The 23,824-nt window shown below is 59.8% G+C and overlaps 1 protein-coding gene across 2 annotated transcripts; it reads right to left on the bottom strand.

Annotated features, from left to right (window-relative positions):
* Positions 1-3,228: 3,228 nt before the first annotated feature.
* ALDH3B1 (aldehyde dehydrogenase 3 family member B1) lies at positions 3,229-23,538 on the bottom strand. Of its 2 annotated transcripts, none has more exons than XM_055415358.2 (10): positions 23,389-23,538; positions 17,748-17,910; positions 13,697-13,807; positions 13,475-13,595; positions 13,103-13,188; positions 12,579-12,660; positions 10,039-10,425; positions 9,155-9,321; positions 5,828-5,927; positions 3,229-3,895 (listed from the first exon to the last, which is right to left on the bottom strand). In XM_055415358.2, exons 2-10 carry the CDS (start codon positions 17,907-17,909, stop codon positions 3,705-3,707), a joined length of 1,407 nt encoding a protein of 468 aa, XP_055271333.2. In that variant the 5' UTR covers position 17,910; positions 23,389-23,538; the 3' UTR covers positions 3,229-3,704. The 2 variants fall into 2 exon arrangements, with proteins under 2 accessions (XP_055271333.2, XP_055271332.2); XM_055415357.2 differs by lacking the exon at positions 23,389-23,538 and adding an exon at positions 22,247-22,354.
* Positions 23,539-23,824: the final 286 nt, after the last annotated feature.

The raw sequence follows: 23,824 nt of genomic DNA on the forward strand, positions 1-23,824 counted from the left end.
TCGCCATTTCCGCGCTTAGTCTCCATGGCGTGGTCTGATTGGCTGGCGGTACAGCCGAAGGAGGCGGGATCAAAAAAAATCTTCTTTCCGATTGGCTAGGGAAGAGCAGGCCCTGGAAGGGCAAAGGAGCCGGGACTCCCGAACCCTTGGGGGCGGGACATCCGAGGCGTGGTTTCAGGGTGCATCTCCCATTTGACTGGGTCTCCGGGTAGAGGGAGACGCGCTGCGCCCCAGCGGGGAAGGGCGATAACAGTGATTCCGCACCATAGCTGGGCTTTGGTAGGCTTTTGGGCTTCCCTTGTGGCTCAGCTGGGTTGGGAAGATTCCTCTGGAGAAGGAAATGGCAACCCACTCCAGTACTCTTGCCTGGAGAATTCCATGGACGGAGCAGACTGGTAGGCTACAGTCCATGGGGTCGCAAAGAGTCGGACACGACTGAGCGACTTCACTTTGTGGCTCAGCTAGTAAAGAATCCGCCTGCAATGAGGGAGACCTGGATTCGATCCCTGGGTTGGGAAGATCTGGAAAAGGCTACCCACTCTAGTATTCTGGCCTGGAGAATTCCATGGACTGTATAGTCCATGGGGTCACAAAGAGTCGGACACGACTGAGCGACTTTCACTTTCACTTTGGAGCCCTCCAGGCTCCTCCGTCCATGGGATTCTCCAGGCAAGAATACTGGAGTGGGTTGCCATTCCCTTCTCCAGGGGATCTTCCCGATCCAGCGATCGAACCTGAGTCTCCCGCACTGCAGACAGACGCTTTACCATCATAGCTGTGCTTCAGTTCAGTTCAGTTCCGACTCTTCGCGACCCCATGAATCACAGCACGCCAGGCCTCCCTGTCCATCACCAACTCCTGGAGTTCACCCAGACTCACGTGCATCGAGTCGGTGATGCCATCCAGCCATCTCATCCTCTGCTGTCCCCCTCTCCTCCTGTCTCCAGCCTTTCCCAGCATCAGGGTCTTTTCCAGTGAGTCAACTCTTCCCATGAAGTGGCCACAGTATAGGAGTTTCAGCCTCAGTCCAATGAACACCTTCCAATGAACACCCAGGACTGATTTCCTTTAAGATGGGCTGGTTGGATCTCCTTGCAGTCCAAGGGACTCTCAAGAGTCTTCTCCAACACCACAGTTCAAAAGCATCGATTCTTCGGCGATCAGCTTTCTTCACAGTCCAACTCTCACATCCACACATGACCACTGGAAAAACCATAGCCTTGACTAGACGGACCTTTGTTGGCAAAGTAATATCTCTGCTTTTTAATATGCTATCTAGGTTGCTCATAAGTTTCCTTCCAAGGAGTAAGTGTCTTTTACTTTCATGGCTGCAATCACCATCTGCAGTGATTTTGGAGCCCCCAAAAATAAAGTCAGCCACTGTTTCCACTGTTTCCCCATCTATTTCCTATGAAGTAATGGGACCAGATGCCATGATCTTAGTTTTCTGAATGTTGAGCTTTAAACCAACTTTTTCACTGTCCTCTATCACTTTCATCAAGAGGCTCTTTAGTTCCTCTTCACTTCCTGCCTTAAGGGTGGTGTCATCTGCATATCTGAGGTTATTGATATTTCTCCTGGCAGTCTTGATTCCAGCTTGTGCTTCTTCCAGCCCAGCGTTTCTCATGATGTACTCTGCATATAAGTTAAATAAGCAGGGTGACAATATACAGCCTTGATGTACTCCCTTTCCTATTTGGAACCAGTCTGTTGTACCATGTCCAGTTCTGACTGTTGCTTCCTGACCTGCATATAGGTTTCTCAAGAGGCAGGTCAGGTGGTCTGGTATTCCCATCTCTTTCAGAATGTTCCACAGTTTATTGCGATCCACACAGTCAAAGGCTTTGGCATAGTCAATAAAGCAGAAATAGATGTTTTTCTGGAACTCTCTTGCTTTTTCGATGATCCAGCGGATGTTGGCAATTTGATCTCTGGTTCCTCTGCCTTTTCTAAAACCAGCTTGAACATCTGGAAGTTCATGGTTCACCTATTGCTGAAGACTAGCTTCGAGAATTTTGAGCATGACTTTACTAGCGTGTGAGATGAGTGCAATTGTGTGGTAGTTTGAGCATTCTTTGGCATTGCCTTTCTTTGGGATTGGAATGAAAACTGACCTTTTCCAGTTCTGTGGCCACTGCTGAGTTTTCCAAATTTGCATGCTCTATGCCAAACCTCCACCTGGGCAGCTTCACTTAATCCTCACCCCAACCCTCTGTGGAGGAACGATTTACGAATGGGAAAACTGAGACCCGGGCTTGTGCAGGAACTTGGCCTAATCCTTGAGAGCCGCGCAGTGCGGCCGCCTCAACCACTCCTGGATGTATACGACTCAGGAGCCTCGCAACCCAAACAGCCACAAAAGAAACCCATGTTTCCTCCCAGTGAATTGTGTGGCAGAGGGAACTGGGAGGCTGCAGACACCGAGAAGACCCTTGAAGGCCGCCCGTGTCTTGGGTTGGGGGGGCCGGCGGGGAGTGGAAGGTGGACAAGGAGGTCTTCCTGGAAGAGCTGACATCCAAGCAGAGAGCACGGAGGAGTTGGGCAGAACAAGAAGGGCCAGAGGGCACACCCAGTGCGTTTGCAGAGGTCCCTGGAGGAGGATACATCAAGGGCATCAGAAGAGGACAAGGATGGCGGTGCGGGCATGCGCAGGGCTGTGGCAGAGCCTCCCAAGGAAGGCTTCCCGTCTAGACTTGTGGGCCAGAGGGAGCCAGTGAAGGGGTTCAGACTGAGGGCTGGCATGGTCCAGTGAGCTTTGGGAAGATCCGGGGGTGCACTGGGGAGAAGGGCTGGGCCTGGGGGAAGAAGGTAGGTGATGGATGGCCCTGGGCACAGCCTTTAGTGTGTGGATTGGGGAGGCCTGTGGCATCATCGAATCCTCAGGAATTGCCCAGAGATGGGACTTGGGAGGTAGAAGGGAGTGTCTAGCTGGAGGCCTGGGAGTTTGGCAGCTGAATGGGTGGGGGCTGCTCCATAGCATCGGGGTCCAGGAGGATGAGCAGGACAAGGAAGAGGATGAGCCCAGGGTGGGACATGGAGAGGGGAGGGTGCCCAGGGCCAACCACTTGGGGGACAGGAGCGTGTTCAGAGCTCCTCAGGGCTCAAGCTGAAGGGAAGGAGAATCTACTGCGGGTGTCTCATCGATCTTTCCTGGAGGGAGAGGTGGGGAGAGACAAGGGAGGCAGCCTCCCCCCCCCGAATGAGGAGACAGGAGCTTAGAGTCAGCAATTATGTTCCAAAATTTAATCCTTACAATGATCTCAGGAGATATTGTTCGTCACCCCCTCTGTACACCAGAGGGGAACAAGCTCTGAGAGGGCAGGGACGACCCAAGTCACGGCAGGTCCACAGCAGGCCACGGACCAGATGCCAGGGCAGAAAGAGGGGTCCCGAGAAGCGCCCACAGCCGCCCAACTCTCCCGGGACACAGGTGGCCAGCCTGGGAGCCAGAGAGCAGGTTACACAGTTTCCCACGCGCCCACACCTTGGCCGGTCCTGGTTGGGGGGAAGCTGAGGGCCTGAAAAGAGAAGCCCTGGGCGGGAGGAGGGCAAGCACTGATCTGGACTGTGGCCTTGGCAGGTCCTTTCCCCCTGCGTCGTGGATCCCAGGTCGTGCCTCCACCAGCCTCAGGTGGCCACGGCAGCAAAGAACTCATGGACGTGGGCTGGGAGGGACACTCGGTGCTCCTGCGCCTGGGGTGGGCTCACAGCAGGGTGCAGCTGCAGCTGCGGGTCTCCATGGCCATCAGCAGCACCCTCAGGTTGCGCGGAGTGTGGGGCGGGTAGCGGATGGCGTAGATCTTCTCCAGCCCAGGGGGGCGCAGCAGGCAGGCACGGTGGTGGGAGAAGGTGTCGAAGGAGAACTTGCCGTGGTAGCTGCCCATCCCACTGCTGCCTGCAGAGGGACAGCGGGCAGGGCAGTCAGGCCCCCAGTGGCCAGCCGAGGGGCGTCAGACACACCTGGGCTCTGCCGGTCACAGGGCATGACCTGGGTGGGCCGCTTCATCCCCCGAGCCTTGGTTTCCCCGCCTGTAATGTGGGCTAATCATGCTGTGGGTAAAGGGCTTAGCCCCACCCTGGCACCAGCACCAAGTCAAATAAATGTTGAGGACGCCAGGTCTGGGGCAAGATGGGTGGACAGTGGGTGAGTGGGTTCCAGGGTTGGGGGGAGGGATGGATTGGGGGTTTGGGGCTAACAGTGCACGCTATAGAAACTAGACAACAGGGACCTACTGTAGAGCACAGGGAACTATATTTAATATCTTGTAATAACCTATAATGGAAAAGAATCTGAAAACGTGTGTGTATGTGTGTGTTAGTTACCTAGTCGTGTTCAACTCTTTGTGACCCCATGAACTGTAGCCCACCAGGCTTCTCTGTTCATGGAATTCTCCAGACAAGAATACTGGAGTGGATTGCCATTCCCTTCTCCAGAGGATCTTCCCGACCCAGGGATTGAACCCTGGTCTCCTGCATCATAGGCAGATTCTTTACCATTTGAGCTACAGGGAAGTCCTGTGTGTGTGTGTGTGTGTGTGTGTGTGTGTGTGTGTGTGTGTGTAAAACTGAATTGCTGAAACCAACACATTATTGTAAATCAAATATACTTCAGTTAAAAGAGGGAAGCAAGATGGGAAGTAAAGAAAGCAACCCCCCAGGGATTCTGGGGGGACTCCCTAGGCTTGAACCCCAGCTTTGAACTGGCAAGCGACTTCACCCTGGTCTCCTCGTGACATGGGGTGAGAGTGGCACCATCTTCTAGAGTCACAGGGACAAGTGTTCAGCCCCATAGATACAGCGAGTGCTGTGTTGAGTCCACAATGTCTAGGTAGGGAGACAGTCAAGGACCAGGCAGTAGGAAGTCCAGGGCATGCAGCCTGGTGGAAGCCGGGGCAATCTGAGAGGGCTTCCTGGAGTGGGTGAGGCCTGAGGGGCATGGCATTGGCTAGATAAAGTGGGCGTTTGGGTGCAGGAAGGCCCCAGACTGAGGGACAGCTCGACAGAGCGTTGAAGGTGGGTGACCTGGATGTGCTGGGACTCAGGTCAAGTGCCATGTGGCTGGGGCAGCAGCTAGGGAAACGCAAGAGGAGGCTTGGGCAGGATTCCACAGCCAGGCCAGGCAGGGCCAGCCTCCAGAAGCTGAGTCGGGGTCCTGTGGCTCCGTCAGGGGCTGGGAGCTATGGGGGGCTTTGTCAGGGGAGGAAGAGGACCAGGTGCCCCCACTAACAGACCCCCTCACTTCCCTGAGGAGGAGGGACTGGGACTGGAGGTGGGGAGCCAGGTGGGCTGGGGGCAGGGCTTCCAGAAGGGGGCGGCGGTGCCCCGCCCTGGGAGGGCCTGGGACTACCAGGGCAGCCCGCCAGGCCCTGCTGGTCATTTACCCCGGTGCCCAGTGTGGGCCCTCTCGTCCCTTGAGAAGGAGGCCACTCAGAGAGGGGCCTTGGTGGCCCCACATCACACAGCCATCAGGCTTGCTGGGGCCAGCTTCAGAGGCCGGGACCTTGCAGCTGGCCTGGGGGCTGCTAGGGCCAGGTGGAGGGGAGAGCTGACAGCAGCCCCCATCTCCAGCATGGACCCGAGGGGGCGCGGGAGGGCTTGAAGGAGCCGCGTGTAGCCACGCGTGGCGCAGAGAGCACACCCGGGCCGCTCTGCGTGCGCCACCAGGCCAGTCAGGGAGAAAAGCCGCAGCAAGCACTGCGGACGGACATCACAGTGAGGTGGAAAACAACCTAAGTTGTGTGTCTGTGGGTCTGCCTGCGGATGGAAGTGCCAGGACCGCTCCAGGCTCTGCGGAGAGGAGCGGAGAGAGGTGAGAGACGGCACCTACCCACTCCTCCGAAAGGCAGGCTGGCCAAGGTCAAGTGCATGAAGCCGTCGTTCCCACAGAAGCCCCCGCTGCTGGTCTGGGCAAGGATCCGTTTGACCACCTGCGGGGAAGCAGCGGTGAGGCTGGTGAGAGAGCTGCCGGGGCTCTGCCTGGCCCGCCTGGGGTGCCAGGGTCCATGGCAGGGTCTGAGGCCACCATGTGAGCTGAAGAGTAGCCTGCCACCCCCTCGTCCCCACTGGAGGCGTGTGTCTCGAGCTTCCCGAGTGTGGTCCAGGCGGCCGTGGACACAGACACAGGCTGGCAGAGGAGGCGGGAAACCCAGCCTCCTCCTGGGGACATGGAGGGGCAGGCGATCAGGGAGATGCCCCGGGAGGGATGTGAGGTGCCTGCTGGGTGTCCGGGAGGACAGAGGTGAGTAGGAGTGGCCCCCACCCACCCACGGTGAAGGCCAGGTGGGGAGGCCGAGGGGCAGGGAAGCTGTGGTAGGCCTTGCGGTCTGCACCACCGGGAGGACACTGAGATTTGTACTTTGGAAACATGAACTTGACCCCTGCTTGACTTAATGAAGGCCCTTTTTCAGTCTATGGACAATAAAGACTCAGTTCAGTCGCTCAGTCGTGCTCGACTCTTTGCAATCCCATGGACTGCGGCACGCCAGGTCTCCCTGCCCATCGCCAAGATGAGTAAACACTGAAGAGTTGTTGCACAAAACCTTGGCTGTAGTTAGTTACAACGCGTGACCGTCAGGTCACAGCGAGGTCAGGGCCTCCCCGCAGAGAGGACCCCCATCCTCAGGGCCAGAAAATCCCGCTGAGACCAGCAGTAAGGACAGCAGAAGGCGGAGTTGGGACCGTCAGTGCCTAGTGAGGAGCCAGGGCAGGCCACGTGGGCTGGGATGAGGGTTTGTGTCACCGCGTATCCTGGAACAGCGCCAGGCAGTCAGAAAAGCTTGAAAGCCGATTGGCCAGATGGCCCCGCTCCCTGCTTCCAAACATCTGTGTAGCACTTTCTTTTTTGACTGCTCTGTGCAGCATGTGGAATCTTGGTTCCCCCACCAGGGAGTGACCCTGTGCCTCCTGCATTGGGAGCAGGTTTAACAGAGCCTTAACTACTGGACAACCAGGGAGGTCCCTGTGTAGCATTGTCTAAAGTTAACACTACGCAGATAAACAAGGTCTCCTTGGAGGAACAGCTGATTCTAGGGCCAGGCAGCTTGTAGACCCAGAAAGGAAGGAAGCGGTGGGAAAACCAAAGGATGGGCAAGTGTCTGGGACAGAGCAGCTCCCAGTGCCCAAAGGCCAGACAAGTTGAAGGAAAATCAGGTGGTACTGGGGACAGGTTGAACAAGGAAACAAATCAGGTGGTATTGGGTTGTAACCCAGAAAATAAAGCAGATGCACTGGAGTCCATGCTGATATAAAGAACCAGGCTTCCCTGGTGGGCCAGTGGTTAAGACTGCGTGCTTCCACTGCAGGAAGCGCAGGTTCAGCTCCTGGTTGGAGAACTAAGATTTCACGTGCCACGTGGAGCGGCCAAAAAGAAAAAAGGCACTGATATAAAGAACCAAGCCAAGATTCCAGGTGGGGTATGTAGATGTTCCCCCTCCAGCAGGCAGAGCTTACTCTCACCCCCTTCCATTGAAGGTAGGCTAGACTTAGTGACTTGCTCTCACAGAACAGAATAAGGAAAGGCAAGAATAATCCTTGGTGGAGACCTGTGCCAGACCTAACCTTGGCCAGGGATGAAGGTCAACCTCACCACTGATGCATGGATCTCATGGTCCGCTGAGGATGAGCAGAGATGGGCCCTTGGCCCTGTGGCTTCTTTCATGAGAGAAACAGCTGGCCACTGAGATGGGGGACATTCTGCAGGACAGATGGCTGGCACCCCGTAAGCTGAGAGATTGCCACAAGGGGAGCAGAGGAGCCATGGCAACTAAATGCAGCTCAGGACCCTGGCCTGGATCCTGGGGTGGAAAGAAAAACTGGCAAAATCTGTCTGAAGTCTGGAGTGTGGTTGACAGCAATGTGCCAATGTCAGTTTCTTAGGTTTGACCAACGTAAGGGGAGAAACTGGAGTATATGGGCCTTCCCTGGACTCTCTGCAACTTTTCTGTAAATCTAAAATTATTCCAAAATTAAAAGTTTATTTTAAAAAAGCCTTGCTAGGACTTCCCTGCGGAGAAGGCAATGGCAACCCACTCCAGTACTCTTGCCTGGAAAATCCCATGGATGGAGGAACCTGGTAGGCTGCAGTCCATGGGATCGAGAAGAGTCGGACACGACTGAGCGACTTCACTTTCACTTTTCACTTGCATGCATTGGAGAAGGAAATGGCAACCCACTCTGGTGTTCTTGCCTGGAGAATCCCAGGGACAGGGGAGGCTGCTGTCTATGGGGTCACACAGAGTCGGACATGACTGAAGCGACTTAGCAGAAGAAGCAGCAGGACTTCCCTGGTGGTCCAGTGGGTAAGACTCCGTGCTCCCAGTGTAGGAGGTCTGGGTTCTATCCCTGATCGGAGAACTAGATCCCACATACCTGCTGCAATTAAGAGTTTTCATGCCACAACTAAGACCTGACACAGCCTAAATAAATAAATAAAAATAAAAAGTAAAATTAAGAAAAGCATTGCCCAGGGGAATCCCCTGGAGGGTCAGTGGTTAGGACTCTGCGCTTCCACTGCAGGGGGCACGAGTTTTAGCCCTGATCGGGAACTAAGATACTACATGCTGCACGGCACTCCAGTGAGAGGGGTGGGGGTCGGGGAGAAGCATTGCCCAGTCTATGAGGGATCTCAGGAGGGCTGGGCGTGGGGGACATGTGTCCTGAGCTGGAGATCGCTGGCCACACGCACGTGAGTCTCCCAAAGGGCCCCCAGGGAGGGGCAGGGGACCAGGCTCACTCTCGGGTCTGCATGTTCTGGTCATTCATCCCCCGTCAATCATCCCATCCCACGTCGTGTGTGCCTTCCATGAGCCAAGCACTGAAGGGGATACTGCGGTCACCAGGCCGAGATGATGCAGAGCAAGAGAGGCTAGGGCTGACCTAGAGGGGATGCTGGACCCTAGAGGAGACCCTGGAGCTGCCCACTAAAGGCCTGGGAGAACGTGGCCTAGACTGAAAGGCAGCGGGGAGGCTCTGCTGCCCCCAGGAGAAAGGAGAGAGACAGAGCCAAGTATGCCACCTGTCAGTGCCCCCGAGGACCAGGACCCCCTGCCCCCCTGCCAGGCCCATTGGCCCACTCTGGTCCTGGAGCCATCCCCCTCTGCTGACCCCACCCCAGTCTCCACTGCTGCCACCTGCCCCCGCCTGCGTCCAGCCCCACCTGGCTGCTGTTGGAGAAGGCGTACAGGGCCAGGGGCTTCTCCCGACGGTTGATGAAGTCGATGGCCTGGCCCAGGCTCCTCACGTTCACGATGGGCAGGATGGGCCCGAAGATCTCCTCCTGCATCACCGGCTCGGTCTCCTGCACGTCCACCAGCACCGTGGGGGCTGCAGGGACCGGGGCGGCTCAGCCCAAGGGCGGGGCCTCAGGTAGCTGGGGTCTCAAGTGGGCGGGGCCTCCAGCAGGTGGGGCCTCTGGTGGGCGGGGCCTCTGGTGGGCGGGCCTGCGGGCTGTCAGGGCCCAGGGACCCAGATGTCCCAGGGACGATAGTCTCCCCGCAGCCCCCGGGAAGTGACCACGAGGGGCTCCCCAGCCTGACCGGGGCCCGTGGGGCCCAGAGAACCACTCAGCCTTGGTCTCACAGTCAGAGGGTGACCCGATCTTAGACCGCAGAGTCTGAGGCCCCAGGTCCCAGCCTGTTAGACCCTCCGAGTCGTTCGGCCCAGGAGACCAGGGTTCTTTGCTCACAGCAGAGCGGACGCTCAGGACGGGCAGTGGGAGCTGAGAACCGTGGGCGCGTAGCACTGGGGGTCGTGTGGCCCGTGGAGCAGCAGATCATGGGGCTGAAGCTGGGGACCTGAGCCTAGAACTCTGGGGTCTGAGTTTGGAGAACTTTGGCCAGAGTGTGGAGTCGTGGGGTCGCGGGCTCAGACCCCAGCAACAGGAAACACTGGTGTCACAAAGTTGGGGCACCAGGCTGGGCTGTAGCGGTGGGGTCGGGGGAGCCTCAGAGCCCAGCCTCGGGGCCTAGCTGTGGCCCCCAGTGTGGAGGGGCCTTTGCTGGGGTGGGGGTGGGGCACAGTGGCAGGGAGGGAGGGGCTCACCGATGTAGAGATCGCTTTCGTCACTCTGGCCGCCAATAACCACGCGGCCACAGCTCAGCAGGCCCCGGAGCCGCTGGAAATGCTTCTCGCTGACGATGCGGCCCAGGTTTGGGGAGCTCTGGGGGTCGTCGCCATAGAAACGGGTGATGGCGCTCTGCAGGGCGGGCACCAGCCGCGCCTGCATCTCGGGGCTGCACAGGACGTAGTCGGGGGCCACGCAGGTCTGACCAGCGTTGAAACAGCGGAAGAAGGCCACCCGGTTGGCCACGGTCTGGGGGTCGCAGTTGTCGTCCACATAGCAGGGGTTCTTGCCTCCCAGCTCCAGCGTGACTGGCGTCAGGTGCTTGGCGGCGGCAGTCATGACGATCTTGCCAACTTGAGGGTTCCCTGGGCAAGGAAGGAAACCATAGTGGTTCTCCATCACTTGACCAGGCGGGGCAGCCCCAGCCCAGGGCTGGGCGCTCTCAAGGGGATTCACTCCCTGCCCTGCGCGTCCCTGGAGAGGCCTTTGAATGGGGTCTCACCTGGCCTTTCCTTGTCAGTTGCTGCTACACCGGGACCTTCCTCCCATCATCTTCCCACTACCCCCGCCCTGACTAGCCCCACACAGTGGAAGGTCCCGGCTCCCTCACCTGACTTGCCTGCTTAGTCGTTCAGGAACACCCCCCACACACACACCCCCGCTACAACGTCTCCCGGATCCTGACCCCAGGCTGGGACCTGCAGGGACTCTTTCTAACCCGCCCCTCTGCACCCTCTCTTCTCTCCACTGGCCTCTGAAAAGGACCCTTGTGGCCCAAGGTCAGCATCCCCATCCAGCTGGTCAACATCTGGGTCTCCCCTCTCTCTGACCTGATGCGGCAGCCCTGGCACCCTCTCCCCACCAGGTCCCTGCCTCTTCTCTGTGTAGGTCTCCCTGGTCTCACAGTCCCCTCCTCCACTCAGCCACCCCAACTACTCCTGAGGCCCCCCAGGCCTTGAGACCTTCCTGCCCATGCCTGACCCAGGGTCCCACGCTGCCATTTGTGTCATGATGACCCTGGTCTTTCTCCCCAGCCATCACGGCCCGAGGGAACCCGAAGCCCAGTAACCTCTCTGGTCTCACTTCCTCCTGCTTCCCTGTCCTTGGTCCCCTCTGTCCAGGCCTCCGTCACCCCCCGGGTGCCCTCCCCTGACCACAGCTCCTCTGTCAGGGCCTCCTGTCTTTGTCAAACACCTCCCTGACTATGAGGCCATCCTGACCAATCCCCGCCATGTGCCTTCCCACCTCTGCCCTGATCAACTTGGAATGGGCTCCGTGACCACGCAGGAGACCTTGCCTTCCTAGCCCGGCTTCATCCCAAGGCCTGGCTGTGCCGGGCACGGTCTGCGCTCTAGTAAACATTCACTGAGCAAGCAAGTTAGTGAGTGAGTGGATGCTGACCAGGCCACGTGCTGTGACAGAGGCTTTCATTCATCCGTTTATCCTTAAGACAGGCCTGTGACTTAGGGATGGCCCCTGTCCCACTGATAAGGAAACTGAGGCCTGGACAAGTCAGGAGATGTGGCAGAGTACCTTCTGGTGGTCCGTCGGCCCCTGCACAGACTGCCTCGGGGGCCTGACCTGGACATTGGCCTCTGGGGTCTGCCTGCCTTGCCTTTGCACCCTCCGTCCTAAGGGGCCAGCACCCAAAGCCCATTGAGCTTCGGGGTGTGGCGGTGGAAGGTGAGTGGAGGGCGGGTGGGGGCCCCCCAGCTGCCTCCTCCTGGTATTCCCGTCCCCTGGAACCTGCAGGAATAGCTGAGGACCCTGCCTCCATGCTCCCCCCCGTCTCCACCCTGTCTGTTACGGTGGAGGCTGGCAGGCCTTGTCCTGGGCTCGTGGCAGGGTCTGGGGAGGAGAGAGGCCGAGACAGCCTCCCTGGCCAGGGACGAGGTGTGCCGTGGGGGAGTCAGGTCTGGCCTCCCTCCTCCAGGGCCTGGCCCACTGACATGGCTGTCTGCCTCCTCCACACTTTCTTCTCTTCTGGGAACTCTGCCCTGGTCACCTGAAGCTAGGTGGTGTCTGGGCCCCATGGGCACATGCCAGGGTGATGGCAGGTGACCTATGGGGGCAAAATTCAGCCTGCCCCAGTCCTGGCTAGTGAGGTGGGCACTTCATCTCTTTGTCACCCAAGTCTCCGGACCCTCATCCGTCCAGCCTTCCAGAAGGGCTGTGGGGTGGTGAGGGAGTGCCTGGCATAGCCAGAGCTCACTCAGCAAGGGCAGATGCTGTGACGTGTGAGGCTGTGACTGGTGGAGAGGCCTGTTCCCTGGGTCGGGGTCCAGCTCCCCAAGGGTCCCCAGGGGCCCAGGACCGCTCTCCAGCCTGCTTCTCCCGGAGCCGAGTGCAACCCCCAGCGCTCACCCCTGTGTCCTCCCTGGCTGGCTGTCTACCTCTGTCCTCTGAGCCTCTCTCCAGCAGCAGGGGACAAGGCCCCGAGGGTGGGGCAGGCCTCAGGCCTCTCGCCCCTCCCATCCCACGCGCTCCCCTGACCTGCCCCCCGCAGCCAGCCCCTCACCCGTGAAGAAGATGTAGTCGAACTTGTGCTCCAGCAGCCGCCCTGTCTCCTGGGGCCCACCCAGCACCACGGCAAAGCAGCTCTGCAAGCAGGGACGGACAAACGGAGGCTCCTTCTGGGGTCCCAGACTGAGAGCCCAGGGGGCTGCCTGCCTGCCTGGGGCCACTCCCTCCTTGCCTGACCTGACCCAGCAGTGCCAGGGCTCCAGGTGGGCTGGGTGGGGAGCAGGGAGCCCCCCCAGGGGCACTGGGCAGGGGCAGTACCAGCCCAACAAGTGTGAGGTTGGGCCCTGGCAGAGTTGGGGTGGGGACTGAGGACAGGGTGACCAGAGACAGACAGGGAGCCCCTGGGGACAGGCCCCACCCCTCTGTTTCATGCAGAGGGGAACAGAGAAGCCGGTGACCTGGCCAAGGCCACACAACCCAGAGGAGGTCGGAACTCAGGTCCTGCCCCGGGCCCAGGGGGCCGGCCTGGCCCTGCTCAGCCCCAGTGTGGCTGCCCGGTCTGCACCGGGCCCGGCTCACCTGGTCCACGTATCGGGGCAGCACCTCGGCCAGGACCTTCTCAGTGCTCTTGCTGATCTCCGAGGGCTTCAGCACCACGCAGTTCCCTGTGGGGCGGGGCGGGGCGGGGCCGTGTGTAGCCACGCCCCATCTCCAGTTGGTCCTCACACATCTGCAGGGCAGGAGCCCACCTCGCTCCCCCTCCAGCTGAAGAATACAGCTGGGCTAGGAGAGGTGCGGTGCCAGCCCCAAGGCCACACACACAGAAACCAGGCAGTCTTAGCCACCTGGTGCCAGGCCCCCCCAACTCCTCCCTGGCTCTGGGGATGGCTGTGAAGCCATGAGGCTGGGAGGGGATGGGCAGGGGGCAGGAAGGTGGAGGGTCCGTCTCACCTGCTGCGAGGGCGCCCACCAGGGGCCCCAGGCTCAGGTTCAGGGGGTAGTTCCAGGGAGACAGGATGAGCACCAGGCCAAAGGGCTCCTTCCGGATGAAGGCCGAGTCCAGCTGCGTGGCCTGGGTTGGGGCCAGCGTGATGGAGAATGGTGAGGGGCTGAGACCCCAGCCCCTCAGCCACCCTCCACCCAGAGAGGTGTCCTGACTCCAGCGTCACTCACCAGGTTCTTGGACACTTTCTCATCCTTCATCCAGGCCCTCAGGTTCCTAAGGGCCAAGTTAATCTCGTTCTGGCTGATGCTGATTTCAGACACCTCTGCCTCGAAAGCTGACTGCAGGGTGGGTGGGTGGGGGGAAGGGGCAGGGTCAGGACTGGGGTCAGGGACCCAGGATCCACAGGTGGCCGGAGCCCTGGGAAGGGCAAAGCCTGTCTTATTGACCCGTTCATTCAATCACTCCACATTCAGGGAAGGCTTACAGTGTATGGGTCCCATTCCTGTGCTGGGGATGTCGGGTGATGAAGCAGACAGAAGACCTGCCCACGGAGCTGACGCTGTGGTGGGGGGCACAGTCCTCGTGATGATGAGAATACTGACTACTCCATTAAGATGTGACCAGTGCAATAGAAAAATGAAACAGGGTTTCAGGGTGTGTGTGTGAGTGCCTGTGCATGTGTGTGTCTCTTTGCTCTATTTACACAAGATGGTCAGTACCAGCCTCTGGGATGGCGTGACATTTGAGCAGTGAAGAAAGAAATGGAGGGAGCCCATGGATACCTGGAGGCAGGATGTTCCAAGCTGAGGGTCTGGCATGTGCAAAGGCCCTGAGGCGGTGTAGGCTTTGCTCTCTTCCCAGTTAGTGAGCAGGAGAGTGGGTGAGGTGATGAGGCCTAGCCACTGGGGTGAGTACTGTTGAGCACAGCAGGGACAGGATCTAACTCAAGTTTGAACAGGACTGTCGTGTGGCCCCTGTGGCCTGATTTTGTGGATGTCAGTCTGTAGCAGACACTGGGGACAGGTGTCTCTGGATAATTGCCATCAGTTCCCACAGCCCAGGGGCCAAGGGCAGATTTCGAGGGCAGGAGTCAGAAAGAGGCAAAAATCAATAGGGACACTGTCCCGATCTCTGCCAGCTGGCAGACCTGCCCCACCCCCACGAGGGAAGAGGGACCCAGCGCGTGGGCTGCAGGCAACTGGAGGCCCATCACCCGGGACACAAGAGCCAGGCTATCCTCACACCTGAGACTCCGCTGTTACAGTGGGAGTGCCTTCCTGCCAGAGATGAGGGCGATGGGCCCAGGGGTGCCAGAGCTGAGCCTTGAGTGGGAAGGATGTGGGGACCCTGGAGAAGGAAGCCCAGTCCACCGGCCTGCTTCAGGCATGCCTTTTGCTGTGTCTATGCTCACAGACCACACTCCTGCCCAGTGAGATCTCCTGTGACCCGCGTGAGGTTTGGGCCTGTTTAAGGGGCTTCTCTGGTGGCTCAGATGGTAAAGCATCCACCTGCAATGCAGGAGACCCGGGTTTGATCCCTGGGTTGGGAAGATCCCCTAGAGGAGGGCATGGCAACCCACTCCAGTACTCTTGCCTGGAGAATCCCATAAACAGAGGAACCTGTCCATGGGGTTGCAAATAGATGGACACGACTGAGCGACTAACACTTTTACTCTTTTCAAGGGATGATCTGGACCCCATTGAATGCCAGGCAAGAGTAGGCTGTTTTCAGCAGGGGCTGTGTGCCCTCAGGCAAGAACATGCCCTCTCTCAGTCACGTTTGAGAGTGACTGGCTGTGACCACCTGTACCTGGAAGGGCTGCTGAAGGTTAAGTGGGAAGATTCGTGCAGGGCAGACAGGGCAGATGCTGCCTGCTGGGAGGGTGGGAACAGGACTGGCCGAGACCAGAGGGAGGGACAGATTGGATTTCCTGGGCTGCTGCTACCTTTATGGGGCCCTGGCTCCTGAAGCCTTGAGGGTTGGAGGCGGGAGGTGAAATCTGAGCTGTAGGGAGAAGAGGGACCAGATAGACTATCAGGTCAGGTGTCACAGAGGCAGACAGGCCAGGCCAGCAGGTGTGCAGGGCAGAGGCTCTGTGGGGGTGCCAGCCTCTAGGGAGCCCACTAAGCCAGGGTAGGGGATGGGAGGGTAGGTCATGGACCAGGTCCAGTGAGGGACACTCCACAGAGGGAGGCAGAGCCAGGCCCCTTGGATGTCAGAGAGCCAAGGAGAGGATTCTCTGGCACCATGGTTTCATAAATGGGACAACAGATGATTCCAGAAAGAGCTGATGAGGGAGCCCAGCTGTAGTCCCGGAGCCTGGTGATAAATGGAAGCTTTGAGGGCACTAAGAAATGGTCTGGGCATCACCAGGAGGGCACGGCCTGAGGACAAGTCCTTGTGCCCAGCTTTTTCTGCCCCAATAGAATGGGGGTGCCCTGATCCATGACCTCAGATGCCACGAAACCCCATAGTCTCTGAGTCCAGGCCTGCTCTGGAGCCAGGGTGGACACCCGGTTGGGTGTCTGCAAATCAGGTGGGTCCTAAGGAGGCTGCAGAGGCACCTCCAGGTCTGCCAGGGCAACACCTCTCCCACAGACTGGGTGGAGCCAGCAGGCCCAGCAGAACGGCAAAGATGGCGGTAAGGGATGACCCCAGGGTTCCCTGCAGGGTTCTGCTCGTGGGCTCAGGAGGGTTGAAGGAGAGCTCAGTGAGGACGAGCTTGGTGCTCAGCATGAGCCAGTGTGGGCCGCTGGAGCCCCTGGGGACAGCAGGCGACATGCACCCTGGCCTGTCCTGGTCTGAAGTATCAGAATAGCACCTGACCAGCTGGCAAACAGTCACAGCCTTGGCGGGTTATTGGTGGTGAGGGACAGGGCGGCACCAGGGATGAGTCTGGACACTGTGGCTTTGTGGCAAGCACAGGGATGTTTTATCCAGAGAAGAAACCCGGGGACAGCTGTCCTGGGGCAGCGGCAGCCACATTGGTGGGCCCTACTGGCTGAGAGTGTGGGAGGCTGACTACAAGGAAGGCTACTGCTGGAAACCAGAGGCAATGAGCCCCAGGCATCCAGGGTTTGGACAGAGGCCATGATGCCCACAGTACCTGGTGAAGCCAGAGTCCCCCCAACACATGTGGCCTTAGGGGTGCGACCCTCCTCTCCAGACCTCATCCCTCACGTGTCTCCACCTCTTGCCCTCCCCTCTAGCCATGCCTGCCTCCTTGCTGCTCCTCCAGCTCAAACACACCAAGCACCTCCGGCCTCAGGGCCTTTGCACATGCTTGGCCCTCTGCCATTTCCCCCCTTGTCCCTGGGACCCTTCTCCCTCCCCATTCACACATCACCATCTCCAGGAAACCTCCCCTGACCCCCACATACGAAACAGCACCCTGACCCCGGCCTGCTCTCACCCCCTTCACACTGGGAGTGTCTCTCCATGGTATTTATCACCACCCAACATGCTTTGTATTTATTTACTGTCTAATTGTGTCTCTCCCCAGGAGGCCAGCTCCCTGGACACAGGGACTTGGTTTTATTTGTTGTATCCCCAGAGCCTAGAACAGGACCTGGCACATAGTAAGTGTTCAATAAATAGCAGTGGAGGGGGGAATTCCCTGGTGGTCCAGTGGTTAGGACTCGGTGCTTTCACTGCCAAGGGCGCAGGTTCAATTCCCCATCAGGGGACTAAAATCCCAAAAGCCGTTCGTGTGTGTGCGTATGTGTGCTAAGTTGCGGTCCAACTCTTTGTAACCCTACGAACTGTAGCCCACCAGACTCCTCTGTCTATGGAATTCTTCAGGCAAGAATACACTGGCGTGGGTTGCCGTACCCTCCTCCAGCGGTCTTCCCGATCCAGGGATCAAACCTGTGTCTCTTATGTCTCTTGCATTTGTAGGTGTGATCTTTTCCACTAGCACCACCTGGGAAGCCCAGACAGCAATGGAGTGAAGGTAGAAATGAACGACTAGATGAATGCAGAAGAGTGGGTTCTGCTACAGGAAAGGAGGTGGGCGTGATGGCTTCTAGTTCCCCTTTGTGGAGGATGCAGCTGTCTCCACCTTCGCTGCCCACTCCCCCACCCTGCCCGCTTCCCCGCAAGTCCCCTCCCTTCACCCCTGCCCCCCTCCCCCACCCCTGCCCTCCTCCCTTCACCCCGCTCTCCTCCCCCACTCCTGCCCCCTCCCCCACCCCTGCCCCCTCCCTTCACCCCTGCCCCCCTCCCCCACCCCTGCCCCCCTCCCTTCACCCCTGCCCCCCTCCCCCGCCCCCCACCCACCTTGTGCAGGTCCTGAGCCAGCGCCTCCTGCAGAAGCTGCTTGTTCTCTCGCAGAAAGCGGCTCAGGCCCTTCAGCTGGGAGGCCCGGAACTCGGCCGGCCGCGTGCGCCCCGAGACGAAGGCCTCCCGCAGCCGCTGAAGGGTGTCCGCGAAGGGGTCCATCCTGCCAGGCGGGGCAGCGTGGGTTGGGATGCTCCCACCTCCGTGGCCCCCTCCACGGCCCCTGCCCTCACCCACGAGGGCCCACGGACACCCCCTCGGAGACTCACACGTAATCCCAGGGACCCAAGCTTCCCCACCTACACGCATGCACACCACACACACACACAGGACACACTTAGACACCCACTGACAGAACTACAGATCACGCCCCTCGGCCCGTGGGCAGGAGGGCCCTGGACCCCAGGGCAGTCACGGGACTGGGCCTGGGCTGGGTGGCAGCTACTCCACAGCCTCTAAGAGTGAGCAGGCGACCAGGGGACCACGCGTCTTCCTGCCACAGGGAACCAGCCTTAAGCCACGGCTGCGCCCTGCTCCGCACCCCTCCCGGAGATGGCAGCCCTGAGCCCAGCAGGCCTGAGTGGAGCAACCGGGGGGAGTGTGGTCACCAACAGCCACTGCAGCCACCTCGTTGGTACGTTCCTGACGCAGAATGGGCTGCAACCCAGGTCCCCAGGTGGGCCAGGCTGGTGGGAGGTGGCTCAGAGGCCGGGTGACAGGACCTCCATCCCTGCGGCCCAGCTCCGCAGCAAGATGGGGAAGGAAGAGCTCGCCTCCCACAAGTGCTGCGGCCCACCCCCGCTCCGCGGCCACGGTGCAGGAGGAACAGGGAGTGGGGGTGGCAAGCAGTGAGGGGCAGCCCTGCCCGTGTGCTGGCATCATCCTGGGCCGGCAGGCTGGGTAGGGGCCCTGGCATTCCCCTGGGCCCCAGCCTGTTTACCTGAAGCTCACAAGAGGAGTGCTCTGACGCACTCGGTCCTCGGCCTGGTGCCAAGGACCCATGGGGACCCTTTCCTCCTTCTCTTCTGACTCCCATCCCTCGGGTCTCTGCTTGGCTGATGCCTCCTTCAGGCAGCCCACCGTGATTACTCCTTTATACATTCTCACAGTGGTCCTGCAACCGTGCTCCCTACCACACCGCGTGTGTGTGAGTTGCTCAGTCGTGTCCGACTCTTTGTGATTCCCCTGGACTGTAGCCCGCCAGACTCCTCTATCCATGGACTGCTGCAAGCAAGAACACTGGAGTGGGTGGCCATTTCCTTCTCCAGGGGATCTTCCCAACCCCGGGTCTCCTGCATTGAGGGCAGATTCTTCACCATCTGAGCCACCAGGGAAGCCCACACTGTGTTGTACTTTGTGGTAAATACCTGGTTTCCTTCTGTCCACTTCTCTGTCTGCACCCCCCACCCCTCTCCTCTCCCACTAGACTGAGAGGCGGGACCCCACTTTGCCTTCTTAGCCCATCATTTGGGTCTTTGCCCTCCCCGTCTGTTAGGGTCTCCCTTCCATCTACCAGCTGACAGGGTTTTTTTTAATCAAGGATGAGACCCTGCCAGCCGGTTTGGGGCTCAGGGCGTGGCTTCAGTGCCCCCAGGGCTGCCAGCTACTGTTAAGTGGCCACTGCTGCCACAGCCCTAAGCTTTCTGGAGGGCTCCATGACTGCTAGGGCCAAGCTGCTCCAGCTGACAGGATGGCCTGGCCTGATGGACACTGTGCCAAGAGCCTGATGGGAGACCTGAGCTGTCCCCATCGATGTGATGGAGGCCAGACTGAGCCCACAGGCCTCCTGCTGCCATCAGGAGAAAGCGGGCAGTTGTCTGGGCACAGGGCGGGCTCCATGTCCTGCAGAGAGGGTGACAGTGCCCAGAGTGGGGACATTGTCAGGGCCTCTCTCAGCCTCAGGCTCACCCTCCGCTCCAACCCTCCTCCTGGGAAGAAGGCATACTGGCCAGAGGCCCAGGAGCCCAGAGCCTTGATGACCCCCAGGGCTGCCTTGTAAGCTCAAACCCTGATCCAGCCTTTTCTGCCTGTGTGACCTTGGGCAAGTCACTCGTCTTCTCTCTGCCTCAGTTTCCACATCTGTAAAATAGGGATGCCGATAGCACTTGCTCTGGAGAAGGAAACAGGAACCCACTCCAGTATTCTTGTCTGGGAAATGCCATGAACAGAGGAGCCTGGCGGGCTACAGTCCATGGAATCACAAAGAGCTGGACACAACTGAGTGACTAAACCACCACCACCAATAACACTTGCTACCGGAGGATTAAATGACATATCACCCTGGGAAGCAGTGGCTGTTGCCCGCATAGTTAATGGTCAGCTGTGGTTATTGTTACCAAGTGCTCGACAAATATTTATCCCTGTTCCCTCCCCCCACCTCCTCTCACCTTCAGATTCCTGCTGATGGATGCTGAGGGCGAACCACACCTGCCCCCTCCCTCCTGCACAGGGTTCCTTTCCTAAGAGTCTCCGCAGAACCCACAAAAATGTGAGGCATCTCACTTGAAGGGAGCATCTCCCAGTGCAGTGAGGGGCGGGGAGCTCTGCGGGGGTGGAGGTCTGGTTGGAACATTCCAGCAGCCTCTCCAGGCAACACTGAGGCCAACTCACACAATAGTGCCCCCTGCAATTTGGTCAGGACCGAGTCCCCGCCCTCTGAGGGGTGCCTGCTGGGGAGCGGGGAGCTTGACTCGACCCACGTGAGCAGGTGAGCCAAGGCTACCTGTGGGGCCTGGGGCCGAAGGGAACCCTGGGCCTGTGACCTCACAAGGGAGCGGAGGAGCTGCTGCGGACACACCAGTGCACGGGCTCCTGCACCGGGGGGTCTGAGCCCACCTCCCTGAGAGCTGTTAAGTCATTTGATGTGACAAGGGACGGCTTGTTCCCCGGGGACCTCAGGACCTTCCCTCAAGCCCAGGGGCCTGGGGATGCACTAGTAAGAAAAATAGCGACCAGGTGCTGACGCTGCAGGTACTGTGTCGGCAGCGGGGGCGCCAGCCGTGGGTACAGCATGGTGTTGGGATGGCGTCCCTGAAGGAAGCTGAGGCCCTGGGCCTATGGCATCAAGACACTGACAGGCGGGGTGGGCACTCAGGTCTGCCGCCTCCAAAGCAGCATTGGGAAGCCGCTGTTCCCCGGGGCCCGCGCCTGCACCCTGCCTGGTCCTGCTGATGAGCTGCCTCCCAGCCCCCACCCTGTCCACCCTCTCATGCTTTCTGCCTCAGTTTCCCTGTGTACCTCACTGTCCCTCTAAAACACGCTCCCAGTATGCCATGTCAGGGGCCCAGAGACCTGGGTCCAAATCCCAGGTTATCAGTTCGGGCCTCAGGCAGGTGGCTTGGCCTCCCTGTGGCTTTTCCCATCTGCGAAATGGGCACGATGCCTGTGTCTACCCTGTGGTGCTGGGAAGCGGTTGGTGCTGGGCTGAGCCCTGTGAGTGCTTGTGAGGATGTTTCCTGATGATTGTTATTCAGACCAGACCGCAAAGGACGGCTGTGCCGAGGGGACCGAGGGGAGAAGACCCTGGGGTGGGAACCCAAGGAGACCTTGGCCCAGCGTGGACACCCGGGAGGCAAGGATATCAACTTGGGACCCTGTGGGGGCAGGGAAGCAGAGCTGGCAAGAGTAACAGAGGTGACCTTGGTGGTCTGAGGGCTTGGGAAGCCCCTCGACCGTCAGGTGGAGGTCACAGGCCTGCCTCAAAAGCCCCACACACCCCAATACCCTAGAGTCTCTAATCTGACCTCACCCCCAGAGCCATGTAGCCTTAACCTGGATTTTCCAAAGGTCTCCCGCACTCTGGGCAGCAGCCCTCTCCCTTTCGTGGGGGCCGTGGAAGCCGGGGACCAACCCTTGGCCGTGGGCTGAGCCAACCCCAGCCCTGTCGTATGGAGAGGCTGTGCCAGCGGCTAGACTCCCTGATGCTGGTGAGGTCCATCTGACAACAGCTTCTCTGCGAGGCAGGGAGGGCGGGGCCTGGCTGACCTTTCTTCCTGGACGTTGGCAGGGTCCATTCCCAAGAATGTTATCTCTCAGAACCACTCACAGTGAACCCCACCCCAGCAGCAGGTACGTGAGGCCGATGCCCAGGGAATGTGTTGTCGGTTGCTTGACACCACCCCCATCCACCCCAGGGACAGGGGTGTATTCCTTCTGGGGCAGCTGGTCCAGAGCTGGGGCCCCTGGCTCCCTCAGTAACCCCAGCCCAGCTCAGACTCAGTACAAGTGCTGGCTGGCCTCAGGGACCCTCAGCTCCTCTCTTTCATCTCTGAGGATGGGGCAAAGAGAAGTCCCTTCCTCCTTCTTCTTTCTCCCCAGATGGGCAGAGCAGCTCTGAGAAGACAAAGCTAACTTCTGCCTGCGACCGTGAGGGGTCAGGCCTGCCCTGACCCAGAGCAGCCAGTCTCAACAGCAGCCCAGAGTCCCTGCGCCAGCCCACTGGCAGGTCCCCAGCCCTGACCACTGGCCACTATATCCCCAGCCGCCACGGATCACCATACCTGAGGCCCTGCCCAGCTGCCCGTCTTCCTGGTCGGCCGCGCTCTGCCCAGCTGCCCGCCCCGCCGTTATGAAATGTCCAGGGCTGGGCCGGCCCCTGGGGCGGGGCCACCCTGGCCTCGTGCCTGACTTTGACTCCAGGCTAGCCGGAGGCCAGAGGCCACAGGCTGAGATTTCACCAGCACTTCCCTCGGTGTTGGGGGGGGCCTCTAGGTCCTTCCCTGGACCACAGAGAGAGGGCCAGGGCCCAGAGAGGGCCAGCACCAGGCCAGTGCCACACAGCAGGCCTCGAGGGAGATCTGAGCTGAGGGTCTATCCCGAGGCCTTGGTGGGAAGGGTCCCAGGCCCAGCTGGAGGAGGAGGAGAGTCCAGGCAGTGGAATTCTGGTGTGGGTGGGGGCTGTGGCCTGGAGTGGCAGGGAAAGCCTGCTCCCCACAACCACCCCCCACCCCGCCCCTCTGAGCCTCAGTTTCCCATCTGCAAAGTGAGGAGGTCAGATCCAAAGACAGCTGGAGTCCGGAAACACAACCTCAGGGCCCAGGCGGGCTGCAGGCTTCGTCCTGACGGCCGCGTGTCTGTGCCCGTCAGCACTGCCTCCCCCAGCACCCCACTCATGGCGCCTGTCACCCCTGCAACGTGACATTTTACAAGGAGGAGACGGAGGCCCGGGGGGAGGATCTAACCCCACAGGGCACAGTGGCGGTCTGGGACCCACATGAGAAGGTTGTCATTCTGCACAGGGCTGGGTTGGTCTCCAGCCACCGCCTCCTACCTCCCGGGAAAGAGCGCCGCCCTCTGCCATCCAGGTGAGCCGCCATCGTGACAAGTGTGGCCCTGGAGGTTCCCATGTGCCTGCTCCTCCACATCACCCCAGCCCCCACGCCGCACACCTGTCAGAGCCGGCACAAAGGGGAAGATCCCCCCGCAGGTGCTGGTGTCAGACAGGCGGGCGGTTAGGTTACAGGTGTGGGGACAGGTGTATCCTCCGTGCCATCACCCCAGGCTGGTCGCCCTGGGCCCGCTGCTGCCCCTCCACCTTGGTGCCCTGGGTCTTGCCTGGGATCGTGGCCCAGGGCCTCTGGGCCAACCAGGCCCCCGGGAGATGCTCCTCACGGCCCCCGCCCTCCCCGCGGCCCCTGCCTACCTGGGAGGGCAGGAGAGGCCTCCAGGCCCTCCTGCAGGATCTGGTACCCCCCAGAGGCTTCAGCCACTGGGATGGGGTAAGGGGCTGCTGGGGCCCCCGTCCTCTGCGTGGGATGGAGCCCCCAGCCGCTGCCTGTCACGTGGCTCGGCATGTGACAGCCCTGCCCTGCTGCCTGGAGCTGAGCCAGGCAGAGGCAGAGCCAGCGGCAGGCGGGGCAGGGCTGGAGCTGAGCCTGGCAGCGGTCAGCCTGGAACCAGGCCCAGAGAGGGACAGTCACTCATCTAAGACCACACAGCAAATCAGGGACCCACCTGGGGAGACACTGATGGGTGGCAGGGGTATTGCAGGATCCTGAGGGGCCCCTCCCTGACCGGGGATCCCTCCTGCAAGGGTTACCCCTGAACTTGTCACGAATTCAGCCTGGGAAGTCCCCAGA

The sequence above is a fragment of the Moschus berezovskii genome, chromosome 25 (genome assembly GCF_049115385.1).
Source record: "Moschus berezovskii isolate FMDL1 chromosome 25, NW_MosBer_1.0, whole genome shotgun sequence".
In the NCBI taxonomy this organism is placed as follows: Eukaryota; Metazoa; Chordata; class Mammalia; order Artiodactyla; family Moschidae; genus Moschus; species Moschus berezovskii.

Bases quoted from the DNA above. Each gene is read 5' to 3' on its own strand.
- ALDH3B1 (XM_055415358.2), bottom strand. From the start codon at position 17,909: ATGGACCCCTTCGCGGACACCCTTCAGCGGCTGCGGGAGGCCTTCGTC. The intron at 9,322-10,038 runs GTGAGCCCCTCC...CGGTCCCTGCAG, and splicing joins CGAAAGCGATCTCTACATCG to CCCCCACGGTGCTGGTGGAC. The intron at 3,896-5,827 runs GTAGGTGCCGTC...GTCCCTCTGCAG, and splicing joins CCTGCCTTTCGGAGGAGTGG to GCAGCAGTGGGATGGGCAGC.